The 25242-nt window shown below is 45.4% G+C and overlaps 1 protein-coding gene and 1 non-coding gene across 13 annotated transcripts in view; both read left to right on the top strand.

Annotated features, from left to right (window-relative positions):
* Positions 1–6326: 6326 nt before the first annotated feature.
* On the top strand, positions 6327–6399 carry TRNAG-ACC (transfer RNA glycine (anticodon ACC)). Its single transcript has one exon. It is a non-coding gene; the product is annotated as a tRNA-Gly (tRNA).
* Positions 6400–8109: 1710 nt separating this feature from the next.
* The window catches only part of CFAP221 (cilia and flagella associated protein 221), an 84422-nt gene continuing 67289 nt past the window's right edge, over positions 8110–25242 (top strand). For 9 of the 12 annotated variants that reach the window (XR_009564675.1, XR_009564674.2, XM_030849653.3 and 6 more), the window contains exons 1-6: positions 8110–8301; positions 9925–10107; positions 12679–12779; positions 22762–22848; positions 23009–23107; positions 24663–24763. Coding sequence is in view for 10 of the 12 variants with exons in the window: in XM_030849653.3 (XP_030705513.2) it covers positions 9969–10107; positions 12679–12779; positions 22762–22848; positions 23009–23107; positions 24663–24763 (527 nt within the window). In the remaining 2 variants the exon portion in view is untranslated. Of the gene's footprint in view, positions 8302–9924; positions 10108–12678; positions 12780–22761; positions 22849–23008; positions 23108–24662; positions 24764–25242 lie in introns of those variants that run through there. The other 3 variants (XM_060302620.1, XM_060302622.1, XM_060302623.1) reach the window with 3 other exon arrangements.

The following is a 25242-nucleotide window of genomic DNA, read 5'->3' as shown; positions in this document are numbered from 1 at the left end:
TCATATTCTTTTCCATTGTGGATTATCACAGGGTATTGAATAGAGTTCCCTCAGATAGATAGTTTTTAAACTTTTATTTTTTTAACTTTCGAATTCATTTCTGTCACTTGTAACAAAAAGAGCCCTGCATACACTATGGAAGCTTCCCAGGACAGTGATGCTTGAGCTGCAGGGGTTGGTTTGGGGGCGGGGGGATGAAGAGAGTGCTGGGGGAGGGGTGTGGTGGGGAAGTGAGGAGCTGGCCTGGGGGTCCAGGTCTAAGCCCCCTGAACGAAATACACCAGTGAAACCTCACTGAACTTGCTCTGCCCCTTCAGCTAATCAATAAACCAAACAAAAAGGTCTGTTCTCCCTTGCGTGTGAGCTCCTCTGGGACTCAAGCTAATGCATTATTGATAAGCCATAAATGATGGGGCCGGAATGCTTTCCTATTCAGTGCTGAAGTGCAAAGGTGTACACTGACGTTTGCATGAGGTTTTAGGGCTCGGGCCCACTGGTTACTTTGGTATGGGGGCTGGCTTTTTCAGGAAAGCAGTTTTTACTTCTCTGACTTTCCTCCTCCATTTGTCAGCATCCGTTTAAACATTTGTATGAAATATTATCATTAAAAGAGATGAGATAAAAGATAGCAAATAAAACCATATCTGAAAGACAGCGTTGCTAATGCTCTTCAGGCCTTATCTTCACTGGACGGAGCGAAGAAAGGTCAGGTGCACGCTGGCCTCCCAGAGGCTCCCTGCTTTTCTGCCTACTAAGGCAGTTTGACTTGGCACACAGAAAAGAAGGTTGGCAACAGACAAACTTGGATTCTGTTCCTAATTTAGTCATCAATTACTGTGACCCTGGGCAAGTTACTTTAGCCCTTTAAGCCTCGATTTCCTCATCTGTAAAGTGGGGAAAATAATACCAATCTTTCAGCATTGCATGAGGTTGAAAATAATCCAGTGCAATTAAATTATCTAGCGATACTAATTAAGATGCATGTGGCGGGACTTCCCTGGTGGCACAGTGGTTAAGAATCCACCTGCTAATGCAGGTGACACGGGTTCGAGCCCTGGTCCGGGAAGATCCCACATGCCGCGGAGCAACTAAGCCCGTGTGCCACAACTACTGAGCCTGCGCTCTAAAGCCCATGAGCCATAACTACTGAAGCCTGCTCACCTAGAGCCCGTGCTCTGCAACAAGAGAAGCCACCGCAATGAGAAGCCCAAACACCACAATGAAGAGTAGCCCCCACTCACCACAACTAGAGATCGTCCGTGCTCAGCAACAAAGACCCAACACAGCCAAAAATAAATAAATAAATAAAATAAAATAAAATAAAAAGATGTGATACACACACACACACACACACACACACACACACACACACACACACTGGAATACTACTCAGCCATAAAAAAGAATGAAATAATGCAATTTGCAGAAACTCGGATGGACCTAGGTATGATCATACTAAGTGACATAAGTCAGACAAAGACAAATATCATATGATATCACTTATATGTGGAATCTAAAAAAATGATAGAAATAGAAACAGAAGTAGACCCACAGACATAGAAAACAAAATTATGGTTACCAAAGGAGCTAGTGGGGGGTTGGGAGATAAATTAAGAGTTTGGGATTAACATATACACACTACTCTATATAAAATAGATAACCAACAAGGACCTACTGTATAGCACAGGGAACTCTACTCATTATCTTGAAATAACCTATAAGGGAAAAGAATCTGAAAAAGGATAGATACATATATACGAATTACTTTGCTATACACTTGAAACTAACACATTGCAAATTAACTATACTTCAATTTAAAAAAATTTTAAAAAGGAAATACAGCTTAAACCTGGCTCTCTCCTGGGATACTTGCCCCGTGAACCCAGCAACCATGTTGTGAAGAAGTCCAGGCCACTTGTTGGTATTTTGGGCAAGATCTTCATCTACGCTTGCAGCTGGCAGCTTTAGCGTCAACTGCCTTCCGACAACTTCACCTCCCCGAATTTCGGGTCTTCCAACTGAAGCCCCAGACATTATGGAGCAGAAACAAGCCATCTCTGCTGTGCCCTGTCTGAACTCCTGTCCCACAGAAATCGCGACAGATAGTAAGTGCTTGCAGTTTTTTTTTAAATTTTTTTTTTTTTTTACTATTTACTTATTTATTGGCCGCACCACGTGGCATGTAGGATCTTAATTCCTGGACCAGGGATCGAACCCATGCCCCCTGCAGTGGAAGTGCAGAGTCTTAACCACTAGACCGTGATGGAATTCCCCATAGTTGTTTTAAGTCACTAAGTTTTGGGGTAATTTGTTATGGAGCAATACATGATGAATACAACATAAATTTTTTTTAAATTCTGCAAGGCAAAAACCATTAACAGCAAAGTCAAATAACAAGTGTTGGAAAAATTTTTGCAACACTTATCAAGGAATGAAAGACAAATTCCCTGATATATAAAGAGCTTCAACAAGTCAATAAGAAAAAGATCAAGAATCCAATGGAAAAATGAGTAAGGGACATGGATTACAGAAAAAGAAACACAAATGTCTCCTAAACATGTGAAAACATGCTCACCTTCACTGATCATTAGAGAGATATAAAATCAAACCAAACTGAAATACCATTTTTCACCTATCAGATTAGCAAAAGTATAAATGTTTTGTAATATATTCTGTTAGTGAGGCTGTAAGGAAACAAATGACCTCACACTTTGCAAGTAGGAGCGAAAATTAATGCAAAGCCCATGATGGGTGACCCAACAATAGTTATCAATAGGACAGAGGCACAGACCCTTCGGCCTAGCACTTCTACTTTAGGGACGTTTCCTACAGATATACTCACATGTACATGAATGTATATATACAAAAGTCTGTAGAAATGATATATGCATTGCATAAATCATTACAACACTTTTTTTTTCTTTGGCTGCGTTGGGTCTTCGTTGATGCACACAGGCTTTCTCTAGTTGCGGCGAGCGGGGGCTACTCTTCGTTGCGGTGTGCGGCCTTCTCATTGTGGTGGCTTCTCTTGTTGTGGAGCACAAGCTGTAGGCGAGCAGGCTCAGTAGTTGTGGCACGTGGGCTCAGTAGTTGTGGCTTGCAGGCTCTAGAGTGCAGGCTCAGTAGTTGTGGCGCACAGGCTTCGTTGCTCCGCAGCATGTGGGATCCTCCCGGACCAGGACTCAAACCCATGTCCCCTGCATTGGCAGGCGGGTTCTTCACCTCTGCGCCACCAGGGAAATCCTACAACATTGTTTATAATGGTGAAAGATCAGGAACAACCACATATCCAACAATAGGGGACAGGTTACATAAAATACTGAATATACGCAGCCATAAAATAAGAATGAGGAGGTACCTTATGTACAGATACGGAATGACTGTTACAGAACGGTCCATTCGCCGGACTCACAGCAAGCCAACCACTAGACGCCAGGGTTTACAGCAGAGAAAGAGTTTATTCACAAGGAGCCAAGTGAAGAGATGGGAGAACCAGTCTCAGATCCACCTCCCCAAAGGCAAGGGGCTTGGGATATTTATGGGATAAGCAGGGTGGTCTTAGGCGTGAGGAAAGGGGATTGGAGGTAGAGGAAAGGTGAGATAATTGCTGTTCTGTGCAGGTGCATCTCGGATACCTGCTTCTGGATATTCAAAATGGAGGCACTGACCATGATTGGGGGGTGGGGTTTTCCAGTCCTCTGAGGTCAACAGGCCATTCATAGGGCATCTGCACAGGCCCAGTCTTAGGGTCTGTGGTCTCAACCAGCCCCAGCTGGCTCACACAGGGCAGGAGCTGAAAGATCTTGTAAAATAAGTGGGCTGAGTGAGGCTGGGAAGGTATGCAATTAAAGAGAGAGAGAGAAAGGAAGGGAGGGAAGGAGGGAGGGAGGAAAGAAACTAAAGCAAACGTCATCAGTGAAGGCTGTTGACAATGAAGACAGAAGCAAAGTGCTTTACAAGCTGTGCCCTTAGCTATTGTTCTGTAAGACAAGTTCAAGAATTTCTATTAGTTATCAGCTCCTGTGGACTCTGTGGGGCACAGTTTCATGATCACTCAGATTTATTGTAAGTGGAAAAAAGAGGAGACAGAAGAGTGAGCAATTTGGCTTTTAAATAGGGGATGAACTGCTTACAAGTAGAAGCATACATATAATTGCTTGTGTATGCATAGCATATGCCTGGAAAGATAAATAAGAATCTGGCAACATGTGTTACCTCTAGGAAAGGGAACCTGGTGGCTTATGGACAGGGGTAGGGGGGAGATTTTTTTACTTTTTGAATTTTGAACCATATGAATACATTGCCTATATTTCAAACACATATGTGTGTGTGTGTTCTAAATATATATGTGTGTGTATATATGTGTGTGTGTATATATAGTGCGTATATATGTGTGTGTGTGTATATGTGTGTGTATGTGTGCGTATATATATGTGTGTGTTCTAAATATATATATGTGTGTGTATACATATATATTGTGTATATATATGTGTGTGTTTGCGTATATATATGTGTGTATATGTGTATATATATGTGTGTGTATATATACTGTGTGTATATATATGTGTGTTTGTGTATATATATGTGTGTGTGTATGTGTATATATGTGTGTGTGTATATGTGTGTGTGTGTGTATATATATATATATATATATATATATAAGTTTAGGACTCTCTTGGCATAATTCATTAATGACTTAATTCTCTGAATATTTTGGAGGTCCCACCACGTGCCAGGCAGTGTGCAAGGTGACGAGTATATGGTGGTGAGCAAGTCAAACTTTGCTGAGCTTATGGTCTAGGAAGACAGAGGTCAAAGAGGTAAAGCCATCGGTCTAGAATCACACTGCGAAAAATGCAATGAAGGAAAAGAACCTGGGGCTGGGAGAGAGGATGATGGGGTAGGACATGATTTAGCTAGGGAAGCCAGGAAAAGCCCCTCTAAGGAAGGGATCCTTAGGCTGAGTAGGACTTAGCCAAGTTTTCCATTATTCATTGCTGCAGCTAGATGTATCCCAGAGCTTGCAGGCTTGAAACAACAACCATTTTATTCTATTGCATGAATTTTGGGGTCAGAAATTCCGGCAGGACTGGACTGGGCCGTTAAAGTAGTCCCAGACCCACCCAGATTCAAAGGGAGGGCACAGGGTCCCCACTTCTCATGGGAGGAGTGTCAGAGAACCTTCAGCCAGCTTTAACCCGCCACACCAGGCAAAGGGCTGTGGGGGGAGAAGAGTGGAGCCAGGCGTGAGGGAGAAGGTGGAGAGAGGGGCCAGCAGTCAGGTCCTGCAGAGCCTTGAATGTTGTGTTAAGGATTTTGAATTTTATTTTCCGCACAATGTGAAGCCACCGAGGAGTTTCAGGCAAGGAAATTCACCGCTCCCCTGTGCATCAGCTTCCATGCCTCTTGTCACACCCATTTTATTGCATTAGCTTGGCAGAGGCTGGGATACCCTTGTATTCTGCTCACTGCAAACACTAAGTGAAATAAATGTGAAATACGTAAATGAATCGATTAAATAATTGATGATCTAGAACAGCTGGAATTGTACGGCATCAGTTCAGTCATTTCCAAACTTTAATGTGTCCATGAATCTCCTGGGGAGGGGCTCTTATTAAAATGCAGATTGTGATTCGGGCGTTCCGAGGTGACCTGAAATTCTGCATTTCTAACAAGCCTCTGTGCTACCACTTTTGATTAGTGAGTGTTTAGAAATCATTGTATGTCAGAATGTTTTCAGCTGAAAGAAAGAGGTCATGGGATTTGGGTACCAAACAATCAGAGTTGAGATGACGTCATCCAGGTGGAGTCTCATTCCTGCTCTGCCGCCACCTTCACCATAACACTAGGACCCCTCAATGCCTCTGGGGGCTGCTGCACTTCCAAGGAATCACTTCTGGATACTACACTGTCCAGAAAGAGAAAGATACTGTATATCTCTTTCTTAGGAGAAAGGAAGCCTTTTTCCAGGGTCCCCTGGAAGCCTTACTCTAATGTCTCTGTGGCCAGAATTGAGTTACGTACTCAACCATAAATCAATCGTGGGCAAGAAGATTGGGAATTCGATGATTGGTATAGACTAATCAGAATCTAAGTGGGGTCTACGGAACTGGGGATTAGGGAGAAATCTTAGCAAAGCTGCGGTTCTGTTTGTAAGAAAGTGGAAGCAGGTGACCAACAGTGAACACTACACAATAATATGCAATTTGCTTAATTGATTGTACAGAGACCTACATGTTATATGTATATCCCTATCTATCTATCTTTACATATAAAATAGGGAATTTGGCAAATTTATTTAAAAACTTAAGGGAAAATCAGGGAATTCCCTGGTGGTCCAGTGGTTAGGACTCTGCATTACCACTGCTGAGGGCCCAGGTTCGATCCCTGGTCCAGAAACTAAGATCTTGCAAGCTGCGAGGTGTGGCCAGCAAAACAAAACAAAACAAAAAACTTAAAGGAAAATTTTAAAATGTCACCCGATACCCCTTAAAAAGTGTATGGAGATAAGCATTTGATGGTTTGATCTCAGGTGGAAAGGTCCGGGAATATGGGAAACATAATACTTGTTCTGAAATCTACATCCTTGTTGGGGCAACAAAACAGAAAAGTAAAAAGCAATCTACTATATAAGCAAGTGAATTAATTTTTTTGCCCACTTGACCAACAGTTACTGGGTACTCACTCTGAACAAAGAACTGTGCCAATGGCTGTGGGAGATGCAAAGATAAGGCATGGTCTCCTCCTCCTAAGAATTCTGCGGCTTCAAACACACACATAATGATGTGTTTGGCCTGTAAAAAGTGCCCCCAAAGATGACAAAACAAAGTGAATAGGAGCCCAGAGGAAGGAAACAGTCCTTGTGGTCTGGATGCTTAAGGAGCAGGTAGAGGTTACACCATCTCTACTGATACCCTTGAAAGATAGGGAGATTCTTAATCAGGGATGATGGTAGGGAGAAGGGAGGTGCTGGAAAATGGGAAGATGGGAAAAATGAGCATTCCAGGGTGGGGGAGGGGGAGGGGCACAAAAGCGCATGCAACACAAGTGATGTGGGTTTGGGAAAGGCAGGTATCCTTATTGGATTCCTACGATAATCGCTTATCAACATGAAGGCATAAATAACATCAAGCAAGTGCCAAGTCATACAAGGAGGGAGCAGGACAAGGGCAGCTCCCAGGAAGAGAGACCTGAGCTGTCTGTGTAAGGAAAAATGTCCATGCATGAGCAGGGTGGAGCAAACAGGGCAAGAGGTCTGGGGAGCTGGCCCAGTTTCATGGTTTACAATCCCTAAATACCATTATTAAACAGAAACAGTTTCTTCAATGAATAAATTGCAACAACAACAAAAAGACATGGAGAGAGAATCTATTGATGAAGAGACCTAAAGGACATATCAATCTATTGTAATGTGTGGATTCTATTTGAATTGTGATTCAAAGTGTCAAACTAAAAGAATATTTTATGACGTTTATGAGACAATTGAGTACTCAGTATTTGAAGATGTTAAGAAATTATTGTAATGTTTTAGGTACTGATTGTGGTTATATTTTTAAAACGAGGCCTTTTTTTTTGGAGGTATATTCTGAAATATTTATTGTTGATACGATGTCTGGGATTTCAGACATGAAAAAAATACAGGGAGTAGAGGAAAGGTATAGATGAAACAAGATTGGCCATGATTTGATAATTGTTGCAGGTTGGTGTTGAAGGTTAATCATACTATTCTGCCTGTATATGTTTGAAATTTGTCATAATAGAAAGTGTATATGTTTGAAACTTGTATATGTTTGGAATTTGTCATAATAGAAAGTGTAAAATGAACTATATTACAGTAGGATGTCTAGGACTGAATGTCCCTCGGAGAAGCTCCACCCACTGAGCTTGGTAGGCCCCGCCCCCTTCGGCCCCGCCCCACCCCTTCAGCTTCAGCTCCGCCCCGTCAGCTTCAGCACCACCCCCTTAAGCCCCGCCCGTTTCAGCCCAGCTCTCCCGCCATCTGCTCTCAGGGTATGCAGTTTATGGTGTGTTCCGACTTCCTCATGTCCGCTCGGGAATTCGTTGTCTTCACACGCTATAAGTCGCTCTCTTTGTTCTTTCCCAGGCCGCAGAGACTGCTCCGAGTCCCCAGAACTGACCCACGGCCTCCAGACCTCCAGCAGCGGCCGCCCGGGTCCCCCCACGTCCCAGGGGAGTTTGGTCGCGTCCGGTCGTGACCCAGGGAGCGCGTCCGCGTCGTCATGGCGACGCTCGGGGAAGGTGGCGGCGCCCGCGGAATCCCACCCGGGAACCCGCTCCGGGGTGAGCGGCCTGGGACCTGGGGTCGTGAAGGCAGCCTGAACCCCGGACGGGTGTCCAGCCGCAAGTCAGCCTGGGTGGGGGGCGGAGGAGAGCTCGGGCCCAAAGGGTTAAATGAGGATGCGGGTGGTACGTGGGTCTGGGTTCGACCCTGCTCTGGGGTAAAGGGGTGCTGAGGGGAGCAGGCGTTGGCCAAGGGTGAGAGGGCCTGCCCCGTAAAGCATGGGGCCGCAAAACCGCGGATGCCTGGCGGGGGGGGGCGGTGGGGAGGTGGGGGGAAGGGGGACAGTTCACCTTGGGGGTGAGTGACCTGGGATGGGAGCTTGGATGACAACGGTTTAGCTATTGTGTCTCCCTGAAGTACAGGCAGGGAAAGTGAGGGGAGGGGCTGGAGAGTGAACCGGGGTGGGTGTTGAAGGGGTGGAGGGGAAGGAGCTGGGCGAGGTGAATCTTCAGCCATGCTGGCGAGAGGGGATGGGCCGAGAGTAGAAAGGAGAACCTTCCTTCAGAAAGTGATTGTTAAGCACCTCTTCGATGTGGTCAGTGTATTTTGCTTGATGCTGTACTCTTTGGGGACTCTAAAGCTATGAGCCTTCTCAAAACAAAAACCAAAAGAACACACGTAAAGATCCACACGTGATTTCACGTCAGTCTCAGGGGCTTCACAGAGCAGCCCCCAAGCTTAGAGACGCAGCTGTGGGAGATATAAAGATGTGTGGGATTTGTAAAATGCCATCACAAGGCAATACATTATTAATGCCAGAAGTAGTGGAGGCAGCAATTGCTAAAGAACGTTAAGGGGCATTGGGATCAGTGTGAACTTTATGAAGGCAAGCCTGGCAAAGGGTGTGACGGAACCGGGACCCTCGGTCCTAGGACAGAGCTCCTAGGAAAGCACCCAGTGGCGGGGGAGGAGGTCTATGGCTCTCCACCTCTTCTCCCCAGAGAGGGGCCCAGGAAGGTGGCTCAAAAATGCCAGTGTCTGGGCTTCCCTGGTGGCGCAGTGGTTGAGAGTCCGCCTGCCGATGCAGGGGACACGGGTTCGTGCCCCGGTCTGGGAAGATCCCACATGCCGCGGAGCGGCTGGGCCCGTGAGCCATGGCCGCTGAGCATGCGCGTCCGGAGCCTGTGCTCCGCAACGGGAGAGGCCGCAGCAGTGAGAGGCCCGCGTACCGCAAAAAAAAAAAAAAAAAAAAAAAAAAAAAAATGCCAGTGTCTCCCAGTGTTGAAGGGTTTCATGGTCACGTCCATCCAAGAAACTGATTCGGAGAAATCTCAGAAAGAAAAGCTCCGTTTAACTGCTGACTTCAATATTTTCCAAACTTCATCAACTGTGAGAGCCTCAGGAAGCATCAGGGCTACATTTTGGGAAAAGCTCTTGAACAGAATGAAGGACCACGGAAGGGTTTTGAGCAACGGCACAGCACTGGGTTCCATGTGTGACACAAGATGAATGGGACCACCTGTGTGGGAACGGAGCGGCGAGAGAGGAGAGGCGGGGGTGGGGGTGGGGAGCCCTGAGCCACAGTAAACCACACAGTGACAAGAAGTACATTTGTCAAGGGTTGAGAAAAAACAGGGTGTGGTTTCCTGTGGATGATTATACGACTACTGTTTTCTTCCCAGGAAATGACCTTTGGCTCTAAAAAGAAGGCTCCATTTTTCATAAAATGGCAGCGGTGAAAACCCCCAGCAGAGAAGTAAAGAATGCTGAAGAACCATTTCATGATGTATCGCCCCTCCTTTTAAGGAGCCTAGTGGAGGAACCCAAGAAACCAAAAGAAGTACCTAATCACCTCCTGGAATCAAGTAGGTGGTTAGGAAACAGATTTGCTTTACAACTCACATCTTCCCAGAGGATCCAAAGTCCAGAAAGCATAAAGGAATGTTGGGTGATTTCTCTGTATTGTTTTACAGGCTGGTGATAGTGTTCATCATTAAGAACAATGGTTCCATTTAGATCCATCCACTTCACTGGTAGACTTTTTTTTTTTTAATATTTATTTATTTATTTTTGGCTGCATCAGGTCTTAGTTGCAGCACATGGGATTTTCCGTTGCAGTGTGGGCTCTTCGTTGTGGTGCTCGGGCTTCTCTCTAGTTGTGGTGGCGGGTTTTCTCTCTAGTTGTGGCACTTGGGCTCCAGAGCGCGTGAGGTCTGTAGTTTGCGACACGCGGGCTCTCTCTTTGAGACGCGTGAGCTCGGTAGTTGTAGTGCGTGGGCTTAGTTGCCTGGCCACATGTGGGATCTTGGTTCCCTTGACCAGAGATCAAACCCGCTTCCCCTGCATGGGAGGAGCGTGGAGTCTTATCCACTGGACAGCAGGGAAGTTCTGTACCTGGTAGACTTTTGTGGTGGAAATTGGTCGCCAAGTTCTGCCACCTCCACTTCCTCCAATATCTTTCCTCCCTGTCCCCATTGCATCCTCAGCAGGTCACCAGGACTATTGCAGGGCCCTCCTCCCTGGCCACACTCTTCACAGCCCTGGCATTGTCCTTCCTAGAATCCATGCTGGCTCCTGCCCCCATCCTGTTTGGATGCTCTCAGGGGATCCCCTGTGTGCAGTTCCTTTGCTTGGCACTTGGCCCTCTTTGCCGTCGGTCTAAGCCTGCCCACCCAGGGCCCCTCCAGTCCCCCAGCTCCGGCCATGCCTGTTACTCCTGCTTCTTCAAGGATACGTGCCTTTTCCCACGCGCATCCCTGAGCCTGGAAAGCCTGTTAAATCCTATGGCTGTTGTGCAGAAGGCTAATCATTTTGCCTGCGGTCTTCTCACTGAATCTATCACATCATCATGATACCGTCTATGTCCATTTTACTGTTGGGGAAGCTGGAGTGGCCCAGCTAAGCGGAGAGGTGGTGTTCAGCTGTTGCAGCCCAGTGTCCCGCTCCCTACGTCCCACTAGCTTGCTTCCCACTTGCCGTTCAAGGCCCATCACAAATGCTGGAAATGCAGCATTTGCTGTGGCTCTGTTGTCACTGAAGAACACACTGAGTGCGAGTTAGTATACTTGACTATTTCTGGGCATTAACAGAAAAATGCCCATTTTACATCTGTTTTGTGGCCCTACAAACAAAATCTTCAGCATTAAAACAAATTACCAAGGGACTTCCCCGGTGGTCCAGTGGGTAAGACTCCACGCTCCCAATGTAGGGGGCCCGGGTTTGATCCCTGGTTGGGGATCTAGATCCCGCGTGCATGCCGCAACTAAGAAGCCCACATGCCACAAGTAAGACCTGGTGCAGCCAAAATAAATATAAATAAATAAATTTTTTAAAAATTACCAAGTAATGTTCAATACTTAAAAGTAATTACCAATACTTACAAATTTACCAAATAAACTACGGCGATCATAATCCCCCTGAGACCCCACCCTTACCCCAGTCCAGCCCTTCAGTTTGGCCCACAGTTGATGACAGTGGCCATTCGCCCGCAGAGGAGCAAAACACCAAATGTTTCACACCCACTGTAGATGGGTACGAAACGTGGCGGGCGAAGGGTGGGGTCAGAGTGTCAGTAACTCACAAGATTTAGCTGTAGCCAAAGGGGAAAGGTCGTCATTTGTAGGAAACTGGACAGGACATTCATACCGCAGGAGGCAGCTTACTGGTCGGAACCAGGCCTGGGTTTGATTTTTAAAAAATGGAAAGAACGGGGGGTTATAAACAGATGCCTGGCGTGAAGCACGGAAGGCACGGAAAGGCTTGTGACCCAGTGTCTTCTCCACACATCTCAGTTGCTGCTGCGTGAAGAGCCGGGACAAGTTCTGTAGACCTGGACTCTTCTGTGAGCTCAGCTGTCCTAACCTTGTTCTCAAAACTGGGAGCAAAAAAAGACACTCACGTGACAAGAGCAGTTCGAGACTTTACCGTCCAGAGGCATAATTTTTCAGAGCCTTAGGATTACTCTGTATGGCACTGTAATTCAGTTCAGAGGGAATCAAATAATAGCAGTTAAATACGCAGTAATAAAATTAAACCCTTGCTGTTTGGATTCTTTGAAGTGGATATTCATTACATAATAAGCAATTGCAGCGTTATACAGAGAAAACACAGGGTGTGTGCTCTTCACAACCTTGTTTTATTATGAAGACTTGTATAAAATGTGTACAGAGCAAGTTATTTTAATAGATAATAATAAATGTGAATTTGTATTGTGATGATAATATCTCCCAAGTGATGTGTAAAAATAGAGGGAGAAGCAGTCCAGTTCTTGTGGAACAATCATTAATCTTGTTGACAGCTGTATCCTCTGTCTGAAACCTTTGTATGCTTAAAATACCCTAGATTAAAGGGAGCTCATGTTGATAGGATCTTCTTTCATTTAATATACGTTTTTATGTCTAAGCTCATGATATACTTAATCTGCATTGTTTTTGTAGAGGCTTATGCAAATCTTCTGAATAATAAGGTCATACAGGCAAACCCTGGCATATTGCATTTTGGAGGCTATCAAGTAGAAAAACACCACCAGCAGACACTGGTAGGTACTTTAAAATTTTTAATTTCGTTGGAATATAGTTGCTTTACAATGTTGTGATAGTTTCTGCTGTGCAGCAAAGTGATTCAGTTATGCATATATATACATTCTTTTTCATATTCTTTTCCATCATGGTTTATCCCAGGATATTGAGTACAGTTCCCTGTGCTCTACAGGAGGACCTTGCTGTTTCTCTCTATAATAGTTTGCATCTGCTGACCCCAAACTCCCGATCCATCCCTCCCCCACCCCTGGGTAGGTACTTTCTAAGTGGGATAATTAATCATAATAATGAAATGCCATGAATGTTCTACATTTATATTACTCATTCATCTAAGGAGAAGCATAATCAGCAGAAGTGCAGATGTAAATTGGACCAGAAAGGTAGTTCTAGGATGAGAAATTTTAAAGTTGCATCAGTGTCCTTGGACAGCTTTCCTCCCCCTGCCAAAGGCTCCTCCCAGCACTCTCTCCAAACTGGTGCCATTGCTGAGTGACCGTAGGGGCCAGGAACTGTGCTTTGCATCTCACGTGGTCCAGTTTAGTCTTTATACTAGCTTTGTGGAGGTTGTATTGTGGCTCTCTTTGTAGAGATGAGGAAACCGTGATTCCAGAATGTTAAATACAGTACTTGCCTCGAGAACACAGGGACAGAGACAGAGTGACTCTTAGGCTGCCTGCCTCCCAACCAGTGAACTTTTTTTTTTTAGATTTATTTTATTTATTTATTTTTTGGCTGTGTTGGGTCTCTTGCTGTGTACAGGCTTTCTCTAGTTGCGGCGAGCAGGGGCTGCTCTGTTGCGGCGTGCAGGCTTCTCATCGTGGTGGCTTCTCTTGTTGTGGAGCACGGGCTCTAGGCGCACAGGCTCAGTAGTTGTGGCGCACGGGCTTAGCTGTTCCATGGCACGTGGGATCTTCCCGATCCAGGGTTCGAACCCGTGTCCCCTGCATCGGCAGGCGGGTTCTTAACCGCTGCGCCCCCAGGGAAGCCCCTCAGGTGCACTTGCGCTCCACGCCTCTACCACCAGGGAAGGGGTGTCCCTTTCTTAGAAGCGCCCAGCAAAGCTTCCGTTTTGCCTGCTCAGGTCAGATGCCCAGGCCTAAATCAGTCACTGTGGCCAGAGACACTCTGGCCTGACCTGGGGCAGCAGCTCTGCTGAAAGGGCTCGGGAAGGGACAGGTGAAAGGACGCACCGAGGAGTGGCTGAAGCTGTGGGGACAGCAGTCCACCGCAGAGCCACATGAGTCCGGGCCTTTCTGGCTCCCCGTCCTTGACCCGGATGTCCAGACTGGGGAGGGCCCGCGGTGGCTACAGCACTCCTAATCCGCCACGAAAAGGGGGCCTGAGCATTAAAGCAGCTGTAACGCCTCAGAGACCCCGCCGTGACCCTCCAAAGTCACACTGAGCAGGACGTCAGAACTACGGCAGCCGGCCGTGGAGCTGGGCTTGACTGGGCTGCGGGCATGTGCTGGAGTGGGGCCGATAGGCGTGGGCCCTCTCGTGTGGGCCCTGCGGCTCCGGCTTTGTGGATGGCGTCCCCTCCCAGCGCAGGCGTCTCTGCGTTTACGCGCAGTGCGTTCTTATCAGCCATGTCTTTCACTTATTTATTTATTTTTGTTTTCACATAGCGTCTTTTCTAAAATTTTTTTAATTTAATTTTTATTTTATATTGGAGTATAGTTGATTTACAATGTATTCATTTCAGGCGTACAGTGAAGTGATTCAGTTATACACATACGTATATCCACTCTTTTTTAGATTCTATTCCCATATAGGTCATTACAGAGTATTGAGTAGAGTTCCCTGTGCTGTACAGTAGGTCCTTGTTGATTATTTTATATATATAGTGTGTATATGTCAATCCCAAACTCCTCATTTATCCCTCCCGCCGAAACCGTGTCTTAAAGTGGATCATTTAGAGCCAGAATTCCAACTATGGTGTTAGACTCATCCTCAGAGTGAGGAAAATCGCTGGAGGAAACTGACAAATGGTAAAGCTGTCAGGAAGTGAGGCCAGGTTCTATGGGGCAGACCCCTGCCGACAGAGAATGCAGCTTCCAGAGAATGCAGCGTCTGCAAGTCCTTACGCATCCAAGAGGGTGGAGAGAGAAGGGATCGGGAGAGGAGCTGTTAGATGCCCAGTGCTTCCTCCTAGGAAAAGGGTCAGGATTCAAAACCGCAATTGGGAACTTTACCCCTCAATCTATCAGGACACATTCCTTAGAACACAGCATCAAAGACCAAAGTTAATCATTCATTTTGGAACTTGCTTTTCCTGGTTATTAGGTTTGCTATCTAGATGATGGTAGGGTAAATCTAAAATAATTATTGTTCATAATTACTCATTGTTTGCAATGAGTGAACAATTCACTACCCGTTCCCACCCGCCTCACTCTCCTCATTCCTTTACCCACCCACCCCCAACCTGGGCAGCCACTGATCCACCTTCTGTTGGTATAGATTTGCCTATTCTGGACGTTTCACATAAGTGGAATCACACAACATGTGGTCTTTTGCGACTGGCTTCTTTCATTCAGCATGTTTTCCAGGCTCATTCAATTTGTAGCATGAATCAGTACTTCATTCCTTTTTATGGCCAAATAATATTCTGTTGTATGGCTTTATTACATTTTGTTTTGTTTAAAAAAATTTTTTATTGAAATATACTTGATTTACAATGCTGTGTTAGTTTCAGATGCACAGTAAAGTGATTCAATTATACATATCTATGTAACTATATATATTCTTATTGTACATTCTCTTCCACTAAAGGTTATTGCAAGATATTGAGTACAGTTCCCTGTGCTATACAGTAGGTCCTCGTTGTTTATCTATTTTATATATAGTGGTGTGTATCTTTTAATCCCAAACTCCTAATTTATCCCTCCCCCACCTTTCCTCTTTGGGAGTCATAAGTTTGTTTTCTATGTCTGTGAGTCTATTTCTGTTTTGTAAATAAGTTCATTTGTATCAAATTTTAGATTCCACATATAAGTGATATCATATGATATTTCTCTTTCTTTTTCTGACTGACTTCACTTAGTATGAGAATCTCTAGGTCCATCCATGTTGCTGCAAATGGCGTTATTTCATTCCTTTTTATGGCTGAGGGGTATTCCATTGTATATATGTACCACATCTTCTTTATCCATTCCTCTGTCAATGGACATTTAGGTTGCTTCCATGTCTTGGCTGTTGTAAACAGTGTTGCTATGAACATTGGAGTGCATGTATCTTTTCAAGTTATGGCTTTCTCTGGTTATATGCCCAGGAGTGGGGTTGCTAGATGATATGGTAGCTCTATTTTTAGTTTTTTAAGGAACCTTCACACTGTTCACATTTCATCGGTTGACGGACGTTTGGATTTTGTCTTTGGGGCTGCTAGGAATAATGTCATCGTGGACATTCGTGTCCATGTTTTTTTTTTTTTTTTTTTTTTTTTTGCGGTACGCGGGCCTCTCACTGTTGTGGCCTCTCCCATTGCGGAGCACAGGCTCCGGACGCGCAGGCTCAGCGGCCATGGCTCACGGGCCCAGCCGCTCCGCGGCATGTGGGATCTTCCCGGACCGGGGCACGAACCCGCGTCCCCTGCATTGGCAGGCAGACTCTCAACCACTGCGCCACCAGGGAAGCCCTATGTCCATGTTTTTGTGTGGATATATTTTTAATTCTCTCGGATATCTATTAAGAAGTGGAATTGGGTTGTATGGTATGCTAGTTTTCTGTGGCTGCCATAACAAATTACCACAAATTTAGGGGCTTAGAAAACTAGAAACTTATTCTGGAGACCAGAGACCGAAGTCAGCCGGGCCTCGCTCCTTCCACGGGCTCTTGGGAGGAATCTTTCCTTGCCTCTTCCAGGTTGTGGTGGCTCTAGGTGTTCTTTGTTTTGAGGCTTCATGACCCTAAACCTTGGCCTCCATCTTCACATGGCTTCTCCTCCCACTCCCTTTTGTCTTCTCTTCTGTCTCTAAAAGGATACTTGTCGTTGGACTTAGGGCCCATCTGGGTAATCCAGGATGATCTCATCTCAAGGTCCTTAAATTAATAGCATCTGCAATCAGTCTTTTCCCAAATAAGGTCCCATTCACAAGTTCCAGTTGTTAGGGTGTGGCTGTATCTTTTTGAGTTCACCATTCAACTTACTGTTGTTCTATTTGCATTTCCTTAATCACGAATGATGGTGAGCATCTTTTCATGAGCTTACTGGTCACATTGCACCAAAGGCTTGTGGTGGAGAAGCCATTTGGGATAGCCTAAGAGCAAAGTGAGAGGTGGGGAGCTGACACCCAGGGCATAGAGGGAGACGAGGAGAGAGGCTCGGAGGGAAAGCATGTGGCATATTTGGAGACCAGTGTGAGGTCTGCTTTACCCAGATCGTAGGCTTTTTGGAGGGAGGTAAAAGCTTCATTCTGCTGAAGAACAGAGGCCGTCTCTGTCTTTTGTACAACACAATGCCTAACACACACAAGGCACTCAATAAACACTTGTCAAGATATTGAACTCACTTTATTGGAAGAGAGTGACTTGGTAGAGACTCGTGAATTCCAAGTAAATACAGGCTAGCATCTAAATAATCACACTGCTTCTATCAGACATTGAAACAAGCAGAAATGGATACAAGTACAAAATTATTTCATCTTAATAGCATTCTGGGAGAGCCAGCCTCCTGTTTCTATCAGCAAACTTAAGCAGAAACCTAAGGGAATTACCTTGAAACTCTTGCCAAACAAGGGGGGGAATCCAACTCTGCCTTTATCTTGGTTTTGTTACAGGAAACGGTGTAAATTACCCAAGAATGGAATGATTGAACGTGTATTTAAAAAGACAATAAATTGTTCATTAACATTTGAGATTGATCCAGATCTGGTTAAAGGCTTTAAAGCCTTTTACTTGGATTCATATCAAAATCAATCTTTCGATTTAAAAGTTGAAATAATGGTTCCCACTTTTCTCAAAACCAAGACCTCTTAAAATCCCTTTCCCTCTGCGGAAAGACGTTGTCTGGGAAACTATATTTATTAAGGAAATAATTAATCAGTTTTCCCATGAGACAACCAGTGTTACTGTGGCCAGCCCCAAACGAAGTTGTCAGCCTCTACAGCCTTATCTCATGCAGAGCAGCATTCCCTTCAGGCTTTCTGCAATAATTGTATTAGTTTTCAGGTCCCTGTTGCAGCATTCAGAGACAGCCCTGCCCCAGGCTCTTGCTTCTCGAACTGGAGCCACGAATCCCAGTGGCTTCTAGTCAGTGTGCGAGGGTGGGGACTTGAAGCTGCAGTGTAAAAAAACATGCTGCATCCTTCTGGAGCATCAATTTTACTCTCCCATTTCGGAGAAATGCAGTATAGAGCAAAATTTTAGAGTACAATCCATTACCAACCTGCATTTTAAGGTGAAACTGTTACTGACCAGGGTTCTTGGACTCCGTAATCAGTAGAAATTAATAGGAGGCCAGAGGAGACATTCAGGCAAGGCTTTACTGGGGCCCTTGCTGTAGCAGGGGGGAGCGAGAACAGGTAGCCGGTTCCCTGTTCCCTTTCTGGCTCCTCGAGGCGGTGCGGGCTGGTTCCTTATATGGGGTGAGGCTGGGGGCAGGTCCAGGGGTCGGGCCTGAGGGGTGGCCTAGGTGCTCTGCCCACCCCCTTGGTGGGCTGTGTGCAGGCATCCTACGCAGGGCCCTGCTTTTGCTCCTGGCTCCTCAGAAGTGGCAGTTGGGTTTTTTTGTTTGTTTGTTTTTTGTTTTTCTTTGGTCTTTTTGTATCTTGTCCACAATTTGCCCGAGCTACACATGCACACGGTTATTTTTAGTCCCTTATAGTTTCTTTGTATCTGTTGCTCCAGGAGACGTCTGTCCCCGTGCCAGCACTGCAGCAAAGGGTCCCAGGTCCCAGGTCCCAGCCTGTCTCAAAACACTTTAAAGAACTTATAGAGCTGCTTGCATTTTGCCCCCAGATCCCTGGCGTTGGGTATTAACCTCTGAGAAGCTGTGTCCCTGAAGGGAGGGGTCGAAGGACCCCGACTTGGAGGCTGAGCTGTGTTTGGAAAATACTATGATTAGTGCCCGGGGTTGAAGGTTAGGCCCGACGCTCTGCCCGGTGGAGGGGCTGGAAGGAAGGAGCAGAGTGGGGACAGAGGGGCGGGAGCTCTGAGCAGCCCTTGGGAGAGCCCTGTGACCCTTGAGTAAAAGCTGTTCAACCCGGGACTGCCTGGTTGGTGGTCCCATGCTTGCTTGCCTGTTCTGGGGGCCCGTTCTGAAACACTGAAGCGGGGGCTGTCAGTTGGGGCCCGGGGGGGGTCAGGGGAGGGAGTGTCAAGGTCGTGAGGACCCACGGGGCCAGGAGGAGGTCAGCTCCCAGGGGCGCAGAGAGCTTGCAGGGGGAAGTAAGGACGTCTATTGACCCCAGAATTGCGGGACAGAATAGGGTTTTAGGTGAGTTTATCTTGTCTCGCCTCAAGGGCAATCCTGGGTTGCTCACGTTTTCAAATAAACTTTAAATATTAATTTAACATACACTTTATAAACACTTGATCTTCCCAAGGCTTTTTTTCCCCTTTCAATGATGATTATTTCACCCCCAGTTTTAGTTATAAATGAAAAGGCAGGAATGCCGTTTTAGCCCTGAAAGCATATTACTTTTTAAAAAGAAATCAAACTGACCTGCTGACAAAGTGTAAAAAAAAAAGATAGGTAGGGAATGTAGTTTGGGTACTGAGACATCCTGAGCTCTGAGACGGGAAGAGCCCTAGGTTCCAGGCATCCTGGGCTCCAGCATACCAGTGTCTCCTGGAAGGACCATTCTCCTGGGTAGGAGATCCAGGAGCCCACACCTCACCAAGATTCCCCCATGCAGAACCCCTGGAGGTCAAGAGAGGCCTGGGCAACTTTTATTTTTTCAGGCTTCTCACATATTAAAGAGATATGCCAGACTTCCCCGGTGCCACAGTGGTTAAGAATCTGCCTGCCAATTCAGGGGACACGGGTTCAGGCCCTGGTCCGGGAAGATCCCACATGCCGCGGAGCAACGAAGCCCGTGCACCACAACTACTGAGCCTGTGCTCTAGAGCCCGCAAGCCACAACTATTGAGCCTGCATGTTGCAACTATGAAGCCCACATGCCTAGAGCCCGTGCTCTGCAACAAGAGAAGCCACTGCAATGAGAAGCCCGTGCACCACAACAAAGAGTAGCCCCCGCTCACCGCAACTAGAGAAAGCCTGCACACAGCAGCAAAGACCCAACACAGCCAAAAATAAATTTTTAAAAAAAGTAACTTTAAAAATAAAATTAAAAAAATAAAGAGATATGCCATGTTGCTGCAAACGGCAATATTTCCTTCTTTTTTATAGCTGAGTAATATTCCATTATATGTGTGTACCACATCTTCTTTATCCATTCATCTGTTGATGGACATTTAGGTTTGCAGCAACACGGATGGACCTAGAGATTATCATACTAAGTGAAGTAAGGCAGAGAAAGACAGATATTATATCACTTATATGTGGAATCTAAAAAAAAAATACAAATCAACTTATTTACAAAACAAAAGCAGACTCATAGACAAAGAAAATAAGCTTATGGTTACCAGAGGGGAAAGGGGATGGGGGAGGAGATAAATTAGGAGTTTGGGATTAACAGATACACACTACTGTATATAAAATAGATAAATAACAGGCTTTTACTGTATAGCATAGGGATCTATTTTCATTATCTTGTAATAATCTATAATGGAAAAGAATCTGAAGCTTGAATTTGACACTTGAAACTAACACAGTATTGTAAATCAACTATAGTTAAATTAAAAAAATTTTTTAAAGATATGCCAAAACAGGGTCACAAAAATTGTGGTCCTTTAAGAATATTCACAGGTGAGCAGATAACTAATAAGAACCTGCTGTATAAAAAAAAAAAATAAGATAAAATTCAAAAACATATATTCACAGGTGACAAATGAGAACTTTTAACAAATGCAAGCATTGGTATAATCTCATCAAGAGATTGTGTCTTAAGTCTGACTTAGGGCCTCAGTGAACTCGAGGCCTTGGGCAGTGGCCGTGTGACAGGCTCAGCCTCTGGCCTGGACTTTGGAGACCAAGAGCCTCTTAGCTGTCCTCTGGCCCAGGTGAAGGCCACATCCCAGAACCCAAGGTCCTTGCTCTCCTTTCATGTAGAGGAAGGAAAAACCCCTCTACTCAGAGACCTTGTTAACTTACCCAGCAGGTTGTCCTGCCTTGAACGAGGGCCTCCTCCCGACCCCATCAGAGAACTCCTGACTTTGTGTTCTTTTTTATCAGCCCTAGCAATGGATTGGAGGCTGTCCTCTCCACACTTCTTTTCCTGATTTTTTGACTGCCTTAGTGTCACCAGGTCCCCAGGACAAGTGGCATGTAATTAGAGAAACTGGGAGTGGGTGGGTGGCTGACTTCTTAGCTCAGCTGAACCACAGGACTAAGTTGAGTTCAACAAAAAGGTGCACAGGTAACCAGTCAGGGCAGGAGGAGGGGAGTGTGCAAGGCCATGCCGGGGGGTACCTGGGGCTGTAGCTCTGGAAAAGTCTTAGGTTGGGCAGAGACATATGGGCATATTTCAGTATTCTTTAAGTGGTGTTGTGTTTATTTTATTATTCGTTAAGTGGTATATGATAGATTTTGAATCTCTTAAAGCGTTTAAACGTGCACTGAAGCCAGAGCAATCTTGAGAAAGAAAAAATGGAGCGAGAGGAATCAGGGTCCCTGACTTCAGACTATACTAGAAAGCCACAGTAATCAAAACAGTATGGAACTGGCACAAAAACAGACACACAAATCAATGGAACGGGATAGAAAACTCAGAGATAAACCCACACACGTATGGTCACCTTATTTTTGATAAAGGAGTCAAGGATATATAGTGGAGAAATGACAGCCTCTTGGATAAGTGGTGCTGGGAAAACTGGACAGCCTCATGTAAAAGAATGAAATTAGAACACTCCCTAACACCATACACAAAAATAAACTCAAAATGGATTAAAGACCTAAATGTAAGGCCAGACACTGTAAAACTCTTAGAGGAAGACATAGGCAGAACACTCTCTGACATAAATCACAGCAAGATCTTTTTGGATCCACCTCCTAGAGTAATAATGAAATAATGCCATTTGCAGCAACATGGTTGGACTTAGAGATTATCATACTTAGTGAAGTAGGTCAGACAGAGGAAGACAAATACCATATGATATCACTTATATGTGGAATCTTAATGATACAAATGAATTTATTTATGTACAAAACAGAAATAGACTCAGAGACATAGAAAACAAACTTATGGGGACTTCCCGCGTGGCGCAGTGGTTAAGAATCTGCCTGCCATTGCAGGGGACACAGGTTCGATTCCTGGTCCAGGAAGATCCCACATGCCATGGAGCAGCTAAACCGGTGCGCCACAACTGCTGAAGCCCACGCGCCTAGAGCCCGTGCTCCGCAACAAGAGAAGCCACCGCAATGAGAAGCCTGCGCACCAATGAAGAGTAGCCCCCGCTGGCTGCAACTAGAGAAAGCCCGCGTGCAGCAACGAAGGCCCAATGCAGCCAAAAAATAAAAATAAAAAAATAAAACCCTTATGGTTACCAAGGGGAAAGGTTGGGGGGAGAAATAAATTAGGAGTTTGGGATTAATATATACACACTCCTATAGATAAAATAAACAACAAGGATCTACCGTATAGTACAGGGAACTCTACTCAATATTCTGTAATGACCTAAATGGGAAAATAATCTGAAAAAGAATAGATATATGTATAACTGAATCACTTTGCTGTACACCTGAAATTAAGACAACATTGTAAATCAACTATACATCAATATAGAATAAAAATTTAAAAAATAATAAAAGTGCACCGTATCTCCTCACATCCCTTTAGGAACAAGATGAGGTAAAGATAACTGAGGAAGTGCATGTGCAGGTAGATAAAGCAGTGTATTCATGTGAATGCTTCTTTTTCTCTCCAGCACGTGGTCAATATTTGCAATGAAGATTTACACGTTCATATTTTACCCCCACAAACCAAACACTTTCAGATCAAATATGTGAAAAAGGTAAGTGTCCCTGGGGGGCATATTCTCCCAAGGTGTTCATTGCCAGGTGTGGTTTTGTGTGCCGCAGGTCTGCCCAGGGCGGCACGTAGCGTGTTGTCCCCGTGGTCCTGCTCCGTTGGGCGCTGGGGCTCGTCCGGACAGGAACCCCCTTGTCTTCTAGGAGCACCGCCTTATCCCTGGCTTGTCCCTCACGGTCACCGTTACATTTACTCCAGATGAGTGGCGATACTACTATGATTGCATCCGCATTCACTGTAAGGTATGTCCCTTAATATCAGGGGTTTTTTGGGGCTTGGGGGTGGCATCAAATCTTACATCTTCAAGGGAAGAAGAGAGAGGGAGTGACAAGTGTGAAGTTTCTCAGCCTGATGCCTTGGGCAGCCGGTCTGAGTGGCTTGAGGGTCCTGGTCCGGTGGCGTGGGTCCCAGCTGGGGAAGCTCCAGGCTGCCGAGGACTGGGGCAGAGCCAGAGACACTGTTTGCTGCAGGTTCCCACCTGCCCTGGCCTAAAAATCTCATTTATCTTGTGGTGCTGGGAGTTGAGGAAGGCTCGTCAAATCACTTAAACATCGTCCTTTAAGAGCTAGGTGAGAAGATCAGCAACAACCCCGAGTTGTCACTGGGCACCAGCAGCAAATGTTCTCCGAGGCAGCCCTGGGGGTCTGCAGGGAGGCTACTTGTGTGGTCCGACCCCAGAGGCTGTGCTGTAGGAGCTCCCGAAGGCCTTTTCCAGGTCACCTAATTCATCCCCGGCCTCCAGCCTCCAGCCCCACGTGCTGTCAGTCCTTCCCTTAAAACTGGCACCTCCACACCCCTCCGCTCTGGGTTCCACGCCCAGCCCTTACAAGTTGAGAAGCCTTAAGGTTAAGGAAATTTACCTTCTCAAAATTAAAGTGGAAGAGTGTGCTTTAGTAACAGATGAGTCTCAGTTTTTAAAAGGAGGGGGGAAAAAAACTAAAAATGAAACCAGAATAGTGCTTTCAGGAGGAATATTCTGTACCAAGAACAAAAATCCTTAGGACAGGCATTGCGTAGAGCCCCAGGGCAGGTGTCCTGCTACTTCATAGCAATGCTGTTAGTACCTTGTATTTATGTGGTGCCTTAAACTTTTTAAGGCCAGTGTCTGCTTTAATTCTCAAAAATACCTTTAAAGAAAGGTGGCCTTATCCCCACTTGAAAGCAAAGGAAGAGACGAGCTGTGGAGAGGTCAGAGGTCTTACTCAAGGTCACGCACTGTGCAGGTCTAGAAGCAGGCCTCTGTGCCTCTGGCTGGTCCACTGCTTACCGTTCGGCACTGTCTGGATCAGCTGATTCTGTGCTGGTTTCTGTTTATCTCAGGCCGCTCACAATTGTGTTGCCCTATAACTTTCTGAAATCGAAACAGATGACTGTTTTCATCTCTACGTGAAGGCATCATTAGCTTTCCTGGATAATATTGAATATCATTTCAGTGAAATACGCTAAAAATTTTCTATACTTTGTTTATAGCTAAGAAAACTCAATATTTCAACTGTTATATTTAAGCACTCAGTGTTTTTTTTTTAAGGAAATGTTTTCCCTTTTTTTCTGGAGGTATTTTTTAATGATAGAAAACAAGATAAGAAATGAAGGATCTACAAATTCATCTTTGAAAATTATAGTCTTGGGACTTCCCTGGCGGTCCAGTTGTTCCAAAGCAGGGGGCGTGGGTTCAACCCCTGGTCGGGGAACTAAGTTCCCACATGCTGCGAGGCGCAGCCAAAAACAAAGAAAAAGAAAAAAAGAAAATTATAGTCTTAAGCATGGTAAACTTGACTTTTTTCCCATTAATTTTAGGGAGATGAGACTTTGCTTGTCCCCATCCACGCCTATCCTGTCATGAATAGACTGGACTTTCCCTCATTTATAAATCTATCAAATGTTCTACTTGGTGAAAGGTAAGTTATCAAAATGAATTACCAAACTGTCATGGGATGCGAAAAGTTAAGAGAGACTCACATAGATAAAAACTTAGATTTCTGTTTTTCCTAATGGAAAGTTTTCCTTCTAGCTGAGTTAGACTGGACTTGTAGTTGCAAAGGCAAAGCAAACAACCAACAAACAAACCCAACCGAGTCAAAATATCGTTAAGCAAGAAAGGAATTTATTGGGTCATCAACCTGAAAGGTGCAAGATGGCACGCACCTTCAGGCATGGCTGCGTCTAGGGGTTTAACAGGGGTTGCTGGGACCTGACCCTCCCCGGTTCTTGGTTTTGCTGCCCTGTGCAGGCTTCTTTCTCCACAGGCTCCCCTTCACAGGGCAGGGTAGCTGCCAGAAGGTCCAAATACTGTTGGCAACAGCGGTAGTTGGAGGGCCTGCAGGGTTGGGAGTATTAGTGTCGGAGTCCCAGGGAGGCATCTCATGCCTGTGCATTA

This window comes from Globicephala melas, chromosome 7 (genome assembly GCF_963455315.2).
Source record: "Globicephala melas chromosome 7, mGloMel1.2, whole genome shotgun sequence".
Classification (NCBI taxonomy): domain Eukaryota; kingdom Metazoa; phylum Chordata; class Mammalia; order Artiodactyla; family Delphinidae; genus Globicephala; species Globicephala melas.
Note: the sequence above shows the minus strand (reverse complement) of the source record. Positions and strands in the feature narration are given on the sequence as shown.